Raw genomic sequence first — 13,551 nt, 5'->3', positions numbered from 1 at the left:
AATATTCAACCCTTCACAAAGTATCCAGACTTGCAGAATGCTGCTTACATAAGTATTTAAGCTCTGCACATTAGTAATTGGTTGAGCCATCTTTTGATGCAATAACAGCTCAAAGTATTTCGCCTCCAGCTTTGTGTCCTGTTCAGGAGAGACTGTTACTCAACTACTAACCTGCTTATGGAATCGTGGGTGTATGTAAGGTACATATAGTGCGGAGAGACCGGTGCCTGTTATCTAAAGCCCTGGAGTGACATAGTTTGTTGTTGTCAAAACATAATTAACTTAAATGAAATGGTCAATTTTATTTTCAGGAAGAAAATTAATAGTGTAGATTAATCGACGAAACGGTAAAATAGTCAATAGATTAATCGACTGAAAAATAATCGTTAGTGGCAACCCTACACTCAGTAAACCAGCATGTGAGTGTGTGATGGCTGCTGATGAGTTCAATAAATACTATACATTTCAATCCAAATCTGCAGTCCACTTTGAGAAGGCGTAATTGTCCTTCTGTAAATAGGTTAGACGCACTAAATAACTAGACACACACAACAAAATTATGAAATGTCCTGTATGCATTTCTGATGCCTGGATGCTAAAAGGAGATACTTCCTTTATTTGCACAGGAAGTCTGCAGATACAGGATCTGTCCTGCTGCCAGAGACAAAAAGAAATATTCATTTGAAAAGAAAAATTTGATTTATTTAAAGTACGATTATATTGAACATTCAGAAGACTTCACAGTCTTGTGAGGCTTGTTCAATTCTGTAAAAATGTTGCAAATGTATTGGTTTCATAAGTGTGTTTATATATATATTATATATTAGTGTGTGTATGTGTGCATGCATGTGTGCATGCATGTGTGCATGAACTTTAATATAAGAGATACAAAAATTTATTCTACCAAATCACCAGAATTTATTGTGTGCAAAATATAGTATAAACAGGTTTACACACAAGGTACCGGTGACATGGGACTGGATACTTATTCTACATGTCTTGTCATTTCCAGAAGACAAAACGAAACAAGTAAATGAGGACTATAAAGGGCGAATTACAAAGTTATCTGTGAAAATTCCAGCACAGACTATAGATATATATAAATACATTTACCAGCTATATTTTAATCATTTTTTAAAAGACAGTTACAGTACGAATCTAAAATAATGCTTTAAGATGATCACACGCCTAATAGTCACACCAAATCCAGACGTTTAGTGTTTCATAACTTTTGTGTTTGTGCTCCACATAACATTCACCTTTATTTATAACCTTTGGGTCTCTGATACTTTTCTCAGGATTCTTATAAGCAAAAAAAAAAAACAAAAAAATCAAAATGATCACTACACCATCTGCCTGGTGCAGCTACAGATTTTGCTGAAGATTAGTGCCTTTAAGTTCTTTTTTTAAGTTGTCTTCTGTCTTGTTCATTACAAGAGCAATATGATTTGGATACCGTACAACATCAGATTTAAATTCCAGACAGATTTTAAACAAAAATCATCCCCATATCGCTGGTCACTGACATCAAACGGGCTCGAAACGTGTAAAACCAGAAAAGCGGTTGAAAGCAATAAAAAGCATCCACTACGTTTTGCATTATTAATTATCCCGATCTCCTCCCTCAAAGCCCTGCACATTTCTCTTCTCCAACTTGCACTTAACACAGTCCTCTTGTTTTCAGATCCCCCGGTAAACGGAACACATTTCGAGTGCCACATCTTCGGCAACGGCCACTGCAGGTGAGGCCAGTCTCTCTCTACATTATTTTTACCCGTGGACATGGCCTAACGTATTTGTGTATGACATGTTCTTTCCAGTAGGAACCTACGCACTGAGCAATGTCGCTAATAACCATCATTTCACAGCTACTGCAATTATAATCACTTATAAAGATATTAAGGCATTAAGAATTAAGGCTGAATAAACTCTGGTGTGTACAGCACTGTATACATGGCGTACATATCTATGACTTAGGGTGCATGAGTCTTCTGTTAAGACCAGGCATGACTACACTGTGTCCCCACAGGAACAGGGGACGTTCTGAAAAGATGTGGTACCTGTCAGTAGTTTACCGACATCATAACATGAATTTGACTAACCGTGAGCCTTTTATAATCCGTAACACAGACTTCACCGATCATTTGACTTCTTAAGTCCAAGACAAGGACTTGAACAATCCCATGGCTCCTTTAGTCATTTTAACTCGCTACTTATTTATCCATCAGTATCTGTATGCTGGACTGGCATCCTGTCCATGGTGTACCCCAGTCCCAAGTTAGAAGGTGCGTGGATGGATGTATCTGTATCTCATAAAGAGAAGCGAGATGCTGAATTACAAAACGAATCGTCTTTTCGTGGTGCTGATCACCGGCATGTCAAACATAAAGAGCCTTCCCGGTAGCCATCAGAACAGCCTGGCACCAGGAGTCTTATGAAACATCTATAAAAAGTGTGGTCAAAATATAAAAATTACCAAAAAATAAAGACCATATACCAACAACAAACCACAGTTTACCAGCAACTGCAGCACAAGAAGAACTATTAAATCGGAAACCTTCTTTTCTAAATAAAAATATATTTACCGCATATTTAATATGTAAATGCATAAGTACGCATCTGTGGGCAGGAGAGGTGTGTAGCAGTCAGAGAGGAATCCTCACACACAGGACGATGCCCGTACTGATACAGTACTTCAGCACACCCTGGGCTCCAGCGCGGTCTTAGCTGTCACTGTGATGAAACTGAACAAAAAGAGATCCGTCGTCTTCGATGCTCCTGCGTCATCATGTGAGCAGTCGTACAAGTCAGGGAGATGTATGGAGTGAAGAGAAGGTTATGGGCTGGGAGCTACAGCGCCCCCTGTATATCAGCCTTTTTAAAGTTCAGAGCTCTATGCCGGGGACAGGAAATATAAGATACTGCCCCTAGATGTGTCACTCTGATGTGAAATTCGGGAGTCGGAGTCGTTTTGTCTTTCATCCGACAAGACGCAAGGCTTCCGCCGTCACAGAAAGCGAGTAGCTGCTTGGGTTAGACATTTCGAGTCCTGCGTGATGTGAACCTGGAACAGCCTCCCTGAGATTAATCTGAGAGACAGTTGCCGTTCTGCTGGTCGGTGGGTCCACACAAGTTGAGGTTAGGCACCCTCCTGTACACAAAGTGGAAAGGCTGGGGCTGAGGCCGGCTGTGGATCTCTGCCTTGATCCGCTGGGGGTAGGTGTCTGCGGCCAACTGCTGGCTGGTCTCTCCGATGAGCAGGAACAGGGCGTAGCTCTCCGGGTCCTGCACGCTGAACTTTTGGGAGCACAGCACACACACCTCCTCGGTGGTAGAGTAGGGGCGCACCAGCAGGGTCTTGGCCGTGCAGCCACTGTCTGCCTCTTGCAGGGCCACGCGAAGGTAATTCTGCACAAACACACAACAAGGAGGCGGGGTGAGGGCCCTGATTAAGCTGTGGGAGAGAAGATCATTGATATTCCGAACCAAGCCAACTAGACACCCATTGTGTGGGAAAATGTGCAGTCTGCTCCATACGTATCTGGCCGGTGACTCAGTCTATTATTTTAGTTCTGCACCCCATTACAATGGATTTGAATGAAACACTCAAAGCCTGTTTTTAAAGTGTGGACTGTCAGCCTTAATCTTTGCAGCAAGCGAAATACATCCTCAAGTGGGTTGCAGAGCATGTTGATTGTCATGTTGAGCATGTTGAAGTCCACTGTGATGGGGTGCAGTATGGACAGCACTGCGTACTCTGTGACTGTGACTTTAAGCTCAACTAGCTGGTCGAAACAAAACCTTGGTCTGGATTTGTACTTTCTGGACCTGAACTGGATCACTTTTGTGAGCATCTTCTCCGACACTACTTACGGACTACACCGTTTGTGCCGTTTTGGGTGAAAGTATAAATATTAAACTGTAATTATTATCATAGAGCAGATCAGAGTGGTCGCTGCCTTGAGTTTCCTAGGACAGCCGGGCGTTGCAGTCGGTACCTGGAAGTCATCCACCGAGGGCACGGTGCGCTGGGCAGTGCGCCGGCGGTGCCACTGGTGCAGTGTGCTGCGAGCCTCTGAGCTCAGCACCCTGGCGGCTTGTTCCTCCTGAAAGTTCTTGATGAGGGACATGGCTCCGTAGGCGCTGGTCAGGTAGTAGCCGCCTGATGCAGGGGGCAGAGCAGAGAGGTGATGCGGGGTCGGGGGGCGTGCGCGTGTGGAAATACGGACTCTACGGCTCCCATGTGCTACACCGGGGGCACTTAAGGCAAGGCAGAGTTCAGAGGAAAAGCCCCTCCCTGTAGGAAGCCGCACGACACAATGAGCTGCAGGAAGCCCGATTCTGCTCGGACAATGAATGCTCAGGTCCTCCTGGACGGAATCTCCTCTGATAGTATTCCGGTTAACTATGCTAACATTCCTATGGAAATTGCAGGACATTTCCTCAGAATGTTTATGTAACTGTACTGGCCTGGAATAAAATGGCTGCCAAGTGGGAGTTTGTAAAACTGCTGAGTTTCAGCAGTAAAAACGGAAAATAAGAGCCTCATTCGGCATGCAGATACCCCCGGTCTCCACTGGGGGGGGGGGGGGGGAGGGCACGGTCGAGATGCTCACCTTCGCCGTGCAACAGGGATGGGTCAAGCAGCTCCATCATGTACTGGATCTCCAGGTCCAGCTGGGGCATGTCGCACTGGGCCAGGACGTAGGTCAGCATGGGCAGGAAGTCGTCGGCACCGAACTTCCTCCCTGTCAGGAGAGGGGCTCTCTGCATTAGGGCCGCTGCGTTACTCTTTCACTCGCACAACCACACCATCCCTCACAGACACACACACACCTCTCATATAATAAATCTGCTGCTGAATTTATCCACAAGTGTGCATCTTCCATCTACACCCCCCGGCATCTCACCTGAGTTGTCCTCCATGATGGTGTAGATGAGCTTGCACACTCGCAGCAGCAATGCCACCTTCTTCTCAGGCGAGTACATCTTGCGCATGTTGTGGAACTTGTGGCGGATCTTCTCGACGGCCACCGGGTCCGGGGGGTAGGTGCAGTCCACGCCCAGCTCCTGCGGCTGCTTGGCCTTGGCCAGCGCCAGGTTCTCCCGCAGCTGCTGCCAGGCGCCGCTGGCCACCTGGAAGTCCATCAGGGCCGTCTCCACCACACCCTTCAGCGGCTTCAGCACGCACTTGTGCATGGCCTTCTCCAGCACCTGGTCTGTGGGGAGCAACGTGCAAAACCGCAGTGTGAGCAGGCAACGACTGCACATATGCTACTGCACAACAGCCATTTCCCGCTGTATTTACCATAGTGCTGCATTGTTCACATCATGTTGTTATTTCTATTTAAATTGATCATGTTTACATTTAATTTTATTACTGATTTTCCTTTACATATCCATTTTCAGTTGTGGTATCCTTTGTCCTCCCACTAGATCAATGAAGTTCTATGTTTTCTTAATCTTCAGGCACCAGACCTGACCTACTGCATTAGACACCTCTGCCTCCCTGTCTAATCCGACATCCTGCATGAAAATCTCTTTTACTCAACATGAAAAACCTTGTGGCTTAATCAGGCCATGATGGGACAGGCGCCGTGCTGGCTTTATGTAACTGTGAAATGTTGCAGTGATGCCTGGGCGGAGGGGGGGCAGTTGCACACATGCTGAGTGTTGCTAAGTTACCACTAGGGCTGCACGATACTTAGCTTCAGCATCGTCGTCACCATGCACGCATGCGCAATAATCCAATCGCAGGACGTACGATGTCAGATAAGGCAAAATAAATCAAACATGACACGCTATAACCTTTTTGTTGCTTAATATGTTTGTATGTGTTTGTATATATATATACAGTCATGGAAAAAATTAAGAGACTATATATTTTTTTTTAAATTGAACTCTTGATTTAATCCTGGTTCTGCTGGCAGAAGGCTACGCTGAAACAGGTTGCTTTTAGGTTCAAAATGTCTAAGACAGTAGTACAAAAGAATAAGGGGATGCAGAGAACACTGGGAATGACCAGAAATCAGCCAGGTAGAGGGTGGAAGCAACATTATAGTGCCTGATGACTTAACTTTTCAGACAGTTTCTCATGAATCGGAAGATGACATCAAGTGACCTTCTAAAGGAATGGGAAACATTAAGTGCACTGCTAGGACAGTGTGTATCAGGCTCACAGAAGCAGGACTGAAGTCCCATAAAGCAAGGAAGAAGGAAGAAGCCCTTCATTAATGAGAAGCAGGGAAGGACCAGGCTGCAGTTTGCAAAACATACATATATAACTCACAGACACACCCATAAATTGAGGAATGAGTGACACAAAAAATTGTGCTGTGGTCTCTTAATTTTTTCCACGGCTGTATATGTATGAAATGTTTAAGGAGACAGTCATGAAAAGGAGAGAACATATGGGCAGGAAATGTGAAGTTATTTTGACGCAACACTGATACTTATTCCTACGGAAAGCGGAGGATGAACTTCCTCATTTTATTTTTAAAGTGTCAGTGTTGGTGCACTGCAGGCACTGGTCGTTCCCGGCCAGTTGCTCATTATAACTAATGAGGTCAGTCTGATTTCACACACTACTTGCACAAAAAAAAAACAGAATGAACCCTTTGGCCCTCAAAGAGTCCGACCTTGCAGTACAGACAGCGAGTAACTAATTAATAACCCTTTTCACATCCCCAGCAGCTCAGTGAAAAGTTTCGGTATCTTGTAAGTTCAAACCTTTCAATAGTCTCAGTACTTTAACTTCGATTATTAATACCCACGTTAAACCGAACGGAGTTAACTGTAAACGCTAACTTTTAATTACCTGGCACACAGCCTCTGCACCCCTGTTGCAGTGCCTTGGCAGTGACCTTCACTACCAGTGCAAGTCCTGCAGTTAGACTTTGGTCGCCAGATTAAACATTTTCCATTCAAACAATGTGTTTTCGGTTTGACTACACTGGGTGACTACAGACAACACAAAGACCTATTAAGTGATGTGGGAGCCCTTTGATAGGACCCTGACACTGCATAGTGGGGGGGGGGCACCTCTCAAAACAAACACACCATTGCAGATACCATTGCACAGTATGCATTATGCATTTAGCCTCTGCATCCACGTCTCCCTACACTGTAATACATCACAGTACATGATCCGTTAGAAATGCGTTATTAAATCATGCTCTAAATAGCTGAATGTGCTGTAATGAAACCACAATGAGGAATAGCAGCCCAGCTTCATCACAGCCATTACCAAGGAAGGCGTCTGACCTCGTGACGAGGCCGACCTGCACCTGGATCAGTTTTAACATCTGCCTATCAAAGACGCCTCAACCTGCAGAATGGAGCCATCAGGACAGAAGTGGCCCCACAACTGGTAGGGGCCCCATCTGGCACTTACTCCGGCCTTTAATTATAGCTTCTCTGCCATCTGAGACCTGAGATCTGTCTCCCCCCACCCCCCCCATCTCGAGTGAGCCAGTCACATGCCACCTCTGCTGCCATCAGCAGTCCTTCTTAACACCACCCGGCAGCGGACGCCTAGTCAGAGCAGTCACACTTCCACACTGCTCACGTGCACACGCGTGCACACACACGCACGCCCGCACGCACATTAGGCGTGCACACTTCGACACTCAATTCACCTTTCTTAAAGCAGTCCAGCTCAGTCGGCATCCAACACCTGCCTCACATCCGCCGACAATTAGGCTGTGGACAATCTACAAGTCTTTCCAGAAACCATGCCCAGCTGGAGGGAAAAAAAACGCTAGCAGTCGGCAGAGTTAGCGAGCACCATTGCTGGCTCCAGCCACATGTTTCCCTAAATCCCGCTTTGCAATCCTACCCTGGAAAATAAATTCTCTCGGCTCAAGCTTGGAAACAGACAAGAAAGGGCTAGAATGAAAAAAACCAGCATACCAAACGCAGCTTAAATTCGCTGCCATTACTTCTTAAATATGCATGATCTCATAGGAAAGAAGCAGTCACACAACTTTGGTAAGAGGCCAGGAAGATGGACGAACCCTGGGTAGGCTGTCAGTGTGGCCCGATAACACACGTCCAAGTCAGACAGATAACTGCTTTCACGGCTTCTGCTGCAGTCAAAACACATCGCTGGTTAAGCAACAGTCCGACTATACAAAGACAAACAGCTATTCAGTGCTGTAGTGTTGAAGACCTGTGTGGGCCTCTCAGCACGTTTACCCAGCATGCCTCTGTGCACTGATGGCACTCTGTTGACGCCGGTCGGTTTCTCACGGGCTGGAACGGCTTTACATAATGCAGCTGCATGGTTCTGACTTTTCGAGCCTCTTTCATTGATGGCGAAGGGTATAATGTACTCTGGTAAACCCAGGAGTTTTTAGTTTGTGTGGCATAAAGTGAATTCCTGTTTAAAAAAAAAAAACTGAACTGGAAGATCGCTGGTCCAAAGAACGGCACTGCAAACCGTCTCGAGCGCGGCAGTAAAAGTCACGCAGTTTATACCCTGAGTGAGGCCTGATAAACAGGGTTTATGTCGGACCGTTCTGTTAGACCCTCATAAACACAACACTCTCCCCATTGACAGGCAGAAGCAACTAAGGATTCTCCAAAGCCTTTGAGGACAGAACAGGAACAGGAGTCCCTGACGTGGCCATGCACTGTGATGCAGAACCCTGGGTCCTGTGGCCATTCCACTTCTGCATCTCTCGGGCAGAAACAGGATGCGAAAGTGGCTTCCTTGACCACACCGTCACTAAAATGCGTCAAGACGAACGCATCCCGAGGCCCCAAGCTGTGGTCAGGGGAGCGGCGTCCCACCCGATCTCTCCCACGGGTCAAGATGGTCCGACATCCAGCGACACACCCTGCCTTGCCAGCATAAACATGCCAGACCCCCCCCCCCCCCACCGCGGACACAGACGTCCATCCGCCCGGCCACCGCAGCCAAGTGATGCTCTGCTCCTTAGAGCGATCCCAACACGGCCTGCTAAGAAAGGCTGAAGACTAGGAGGCATCGGCAGCAACGTCGGTGACACTGGTGTAGTTGTTCGCGTCTTGCAGAGAAGGGGCCCATTGATAGAGCTTCTCTGTTTCTGCCCACACAGGGAGAAATGTGCATTAAGAACAACTGCTCTCTCTCAGGATGACATAACGCGCCCCCCAGTCAATCATCACACAACTTTACTGCCTGTAACCAAACACATATAGTTAGTCATTCATAACCCATTTAGCTAAGAAGTTTACTGCTTAACCAAGCAACTTAAGTACAGTAACGCCATGCAGTTACAGTGAAACCACTCCGGAGAGCTATACTCCATGTAGCCATGTGGTCTCGGTACTTGACCTCTAAAGTAAACTACTTCTAGGGAATCAGACACAAGGCAGGCCTGGCGCCCGAGTGCGTACGGTGCCAAAGTCGTAAATTCCTGTGCAAGAAACTGATGACTCCTTCGAAAGCAGGCACAGAAAGGAGACACATGCCCCTAGCGCACAGAAAGCCCACTAAGGTCCTGCAAAAACCTCAGCAGATCTATCGCAGAGCCGCTAAAATCGCTGCTGCCAGCTGAATCGGCAAGACCAGCGAAGCGGCGGGTGACATAGCTGAGCAGGCTGCTTAGCCCGGCGCGCTAAATTGGCACGGGGCCCCGTAAGCCAACACCCACCTCGCCCCCGTACCCATTCCTCAGGGACGGTGTAACACAGGGACGCCCTCACCCCCTGCCCTTACCGATCTGGTCTTCAGGGATCAGCGACTCGATGGGGGGGTCCAGCTCAGAGCTCTGCCGCAGGTAGGCCTTCATCTGTGTCATGAACTGCCGCAGCGTCTGCAGCAGGTCAAGGCCCGACGTGTGGCAACCGCGATTCTCCTGCAGGAAGCTGACATAGTCCTGCACCAGGCAGCCGAAGTAGGCGCCCTTGTCGCGGGCCAGCTCAGCGATGCGCCGCACCGCCCGCCGCTCCGGCGTCATGAACGAGTTGAATACGCCACTGACCTTTCGCAGGCGGCCCTTCAGCGCCCGTCGCAGCACGAAGGTGCCTCCCACGTGCAACTTCTTGGACTTGAACGGTAGCGGCACGCTGACCTCCTGGTCGCTCTCCACGCTCATGCCGTAGTCCTCCTCTTCCTCCATGTCGTCGTCTTCCTCCTCGCTGCTGTCGCCCGCTGGCCCGTCGCCGGAGGGGGGGCTTGGCCCCGACAGGGAGTAGCTGTGGGAGTATTCCAGGGAATCGGAGGAGGACGTGGAGATGCTGACGTCACTCAGCCGCTGGCCGGGCTCTCCCCTGCTGCGATGCCGGGCGTCTGGACGTGCGCCGGGCACAGCAGGGGGGCTAGGGCTCTCGGCAGTCGGAGCGGGGGGGCGACGCTGACACAGGGCCTTCTCGATGGTGCGCTCATCCAGCGCGATCTGGCATCGCAGGCCGTCGGCGTCAGACATGCTGTACTGCTTCTTAAGGCGGGGCGGGGGCACGGGGATGGGGGCACTGCTGCGTTTGGGCGTGGAGAAGGTCAGGCCACTGAGCTTGGCCCCCATGAGGCCCCGGCGCACGGACGGTGGAGGCTGTGGCTGCTGGCACGTCCAGCCCGCCGTCTCCGGCATGCTCCTCTGTTTCTGCGGCGGAGGCACGGGCCTTCGGGGCAGTGAGCGTGGGGGCGGGGGCCGTGGCGGGGGTGTACGGAGGGCAGGCCCGCGGGGGAGTGATTTGGGATCCGGAGGTGCAGCTTCCTCGAGGCGGTGCGCCTGCAGGAAGAGTGGGTTGATGAAGCAGAGTGCCCCGTTGGACTGTCCGCGCTCCAGCTGCGACGGGGCCCTCGTGCGCAGACTCAGGTGAGGCCCCGGGTCCCCTGGCGGCTGTGGGGGTTTAACCTGTGACCCGCGAGAAGGTGACACGCAGGGATCCTTCCTGCGGCACAGTGAGGACTCCCAGAATCCTGTCATGAGAGAGAGGGGAGGGGGAGGGAGAAAGAGGGATAGAGAGAAACAGGAGAGAGGGAGAGAGAGAGAGAGAGAGAAGGTGAAAAAGAAGGCAGAGAGAAAAAGAAGGGAAGAAAAAGAAGAAGAGAAAGTTTAAAATTTTAAAACATAAAGAGATAAACCACACAAGCAGGAGCATAACAGTAACTTACTCAGATGAGTGTCTGGTGCAAATCTGCAGGCCCTAGAAGTATAATAGCTGTTTCTGTCGATCGCAGGCAGATCCAAGCAGGACGGAGAGACACAAGAAGGGAACTCAGTCCAGCATTACTGGAGTCTGAATCCCAAATGCAGACACACGCCCATAGGCAGGCTGTGAGTCACACACATGTAAAATGTGGGAGGAGACAGGCAGCTCCACCCACTTTCTGCAGTTTCACCCAAGCCCCGCCTCCTGCTACCCGTCACGCGGCAGCAGAAACCTCTGCTAAATGCTGGATTTCACTCCAGGAGCAGTGACTCCTGACTTAAGAAGCGAGACTCCTACTTTGACCGGAGTCAGAATCGGCCCGTGAGCTCTGGCGCCAGGCCACGAGAAACGGACCGCCTGTCTTTCCTCTGACAGCGGCACAGAGAAATCTGAGCATGCCCCCCCCCCCGCCCCCGGAGAGCTGCCTGCCTGCGCTGGGCACCGTCCCACTCGGGCACAGTTCCCAGCTACATTTAGCAGCAAGGGAGGGGGCTTGCAGCGGCTAGGCGTGGGGGGAGAATGCGTGACACATGTGGGGCTCTGTCACGCCACAGAACTCGGCCCCTTTTCGGGCCGCCCGCCAGCCAGAGCAGCACAAAGGCAGCTAGTGGAGCACTGCACCGTCCCGGAGGTGTGGGCGGGACCCGGGGGGAGACACTCCTCAGTGCTGGGGGGACTAATTACCCAACACTGGAGTGATGGAGACAGCCTTCTCCAGGCCTCTGTGTTAACAGGCATCCTCGCCCTCCCCTCCCCACCGCGGACGGAGCTCCCAGAAGGCAATATATCAAACATCAGGGGAAGCGCTTGATTGCTATCAGATTCTTTTGGGGACAGTCTGTTGCACATGAGAAGCAAAGTCCGCTGGGTCGGATCTGCACGACTGAGGGACGCTGCAGAAATGGAGCCAGCCGTCCGCTGGTGACACAGCCTCCATTCCCCAAACAGGTCGCAGAAAAACCCCCCAGCACTGACTCACAAGGCTGCCTAATAATAACTCCAGGCTGGTAGCTAAATATACCTACTGCAGATCAGTGCTGAATAGTAACGAAGTACTCTACTATACTTTAGTATCTATACTTTACTTGATTTTTTTTTTTTTTATTTTGTCAACTTTCACTTTTACTTCACTACATTTTAAGCCCTGTTTTTGAAATGTGTGATGGAGGCAAAAAATTCACTTTTCCATGCTTTAAAATGCTGAGCAAACATTTTAATATTAAAAGTTTAGACAGCATTCTCTTGTTATTAACATTGACTTGCACTTGTACTTTCATTACTCAAGTACAGTTAGTTATAGATCACTTGTAATACTTAAGTACAGTGAATACTAAACCCTTTAAGACTTTTACTTGAGTGGAATTCTAGTTGGTTACCTGAACTTTTATCAAAGTAAATTTTTGGGAGGATATCTGTACTTATAATTAAATGTGACTTTTGGGTACTTTATACAAGACTGCTGCCAATGCACTGGGCTCCTTCTTACGGCCACGGGCCCAGCAACACGGGCCAAGACCTTAACACAGCACTTTGCCAATATGTCACATTTGTGTTCCATGCCGAACCCCCCAGGCCTATGCGAGTGCCGAACGCGTGTCCCTACACACCCTCACACACAGCCTGCAGCCACTGTGACAGATTCAGTGCTCATTTCCTGCAGTTTTTCTTTTCATGCATTGACGTAAAACCTTATATGTAACTACGGTGGACAGGTACAAACGCCCTGATCTGCTCAAAGTTGTATCTCAGGCTTTAACGGTCACATACATGATCATACACTGAAATACTGTAAAGTGAAATGCTTTTCCACCCGCTTGCTGGATTGTGCATGTCAAAATATGAAATACAAAGGAAAAAAAAATAATACAGGATAAAATAATAATAACAACAATAATAATAATGATATAAAGGCAAGAATAATATACAATAAAATAACAATAAAATGAAATGACTGTAAAATAGATAATATTATATGACCAAAACAAAGCAGACAATACTAAAACACAGCAGTATATCGACAAGTGCAAAAGGTTTACAGTGATTGTGGGATGATAAAGTGCCCTAGTCATGTGACTAGTCATGTGAGAGGGGATCTTTCTGGGTTGGGGCTCTGTAGGGTTTCGGAGGCCCAGAGGCCTGAGCGTGGCTCTCACCTGCCCCCAGCTGGGCCACTTGCTCCAGGTCAGTCTGGGTCTTGGCCGTGGCGATGGCCTCAGGGAGCCTCAGGGTGAAGGGCAGGACATCCCTGTCATGACAGAGGGAAGAGGCGGTCAGCTTCAGCCCCAGGGACGGGGAGGGTGGATGCCATTGGCCAGTGACAAAGAGTTTCCTGGGTGGCTGTCTGTTTTCGAGCATGCCCAGTGCGACGTTTGATCACATGGTCGGCGAGGCTACATCCTGAAAGGTTTTGTT

General features: G+C 48.9%; 1 protein-coding gene across 4 annotated transcripts in view; it reads right to left on the bottom strand.

Moving 5' to 3' along the window:
- Positions 1 to 894: 894 nt before the first annotated feature.
- LOC125725458 (ras and Rab interactor 2-like) overlaps positions 895 to 13,551 on the bottom strand; it is a 34,638-nt gene continuing 21,981 nt past the window's right edge. For all 4 annotated transcript variants that reach the window (XM_049002387.1, XM_049002388.1, XM_049002389.1 and 1 more), the window contains 6 exons: positions 13,293 to 13,384; positions 9,704 to 10,906; positions 4,911 to 5,219; positions 4,617 to 4,748; positions 3,999 to 4,162; positions 895 to 3,408 (listed from right to left, as the gene is read on the bottom strand). In XM_049002387.1, the coding sequence (XP_048858344.1) occupies positions 3,085 to 3,408; positions 3,999 to 4,162; positions 4,617 to 4,748; positions 4,911 to 5,219; positions 9,704 to 10,906; positions 13,293 to 13,384 (2,224 nt within the window). In that variant the 3' untranslated portion in view covers positions 895 to 3,084. The remainder of the gene's footprint in view (positions 3,409 to 3,998; positions 4,163 to 4,616; positions 4,749 to 4,910; positions 5,220 to 9,703; positions 10,907 to 13,292; positions 13,385 to 13,551) is intronic.

Source organism: Brienomyrus brachyistius, unplaced genomic scaffold (assembly GCF_023856365.1).
Source record: "Brienomyrus brachyistius isolate T26 unplaced genomic scaffold, BBRACH_0.4 scaffold67, whole genome shotgun sequence".
Classification (NCBI taxonomy): domain Eukaryota; kingdom Metazoa; phylum Chordata; class Actinopteri; order Osteoglossiformes; family Mormyridae; genus Brienomyrus; species Brienomyrus brachyistius.
Note: the sequence above shows the minus strand (reverse complement) of the source record. Positions and strands in the feature narration are given on the sequence as shown.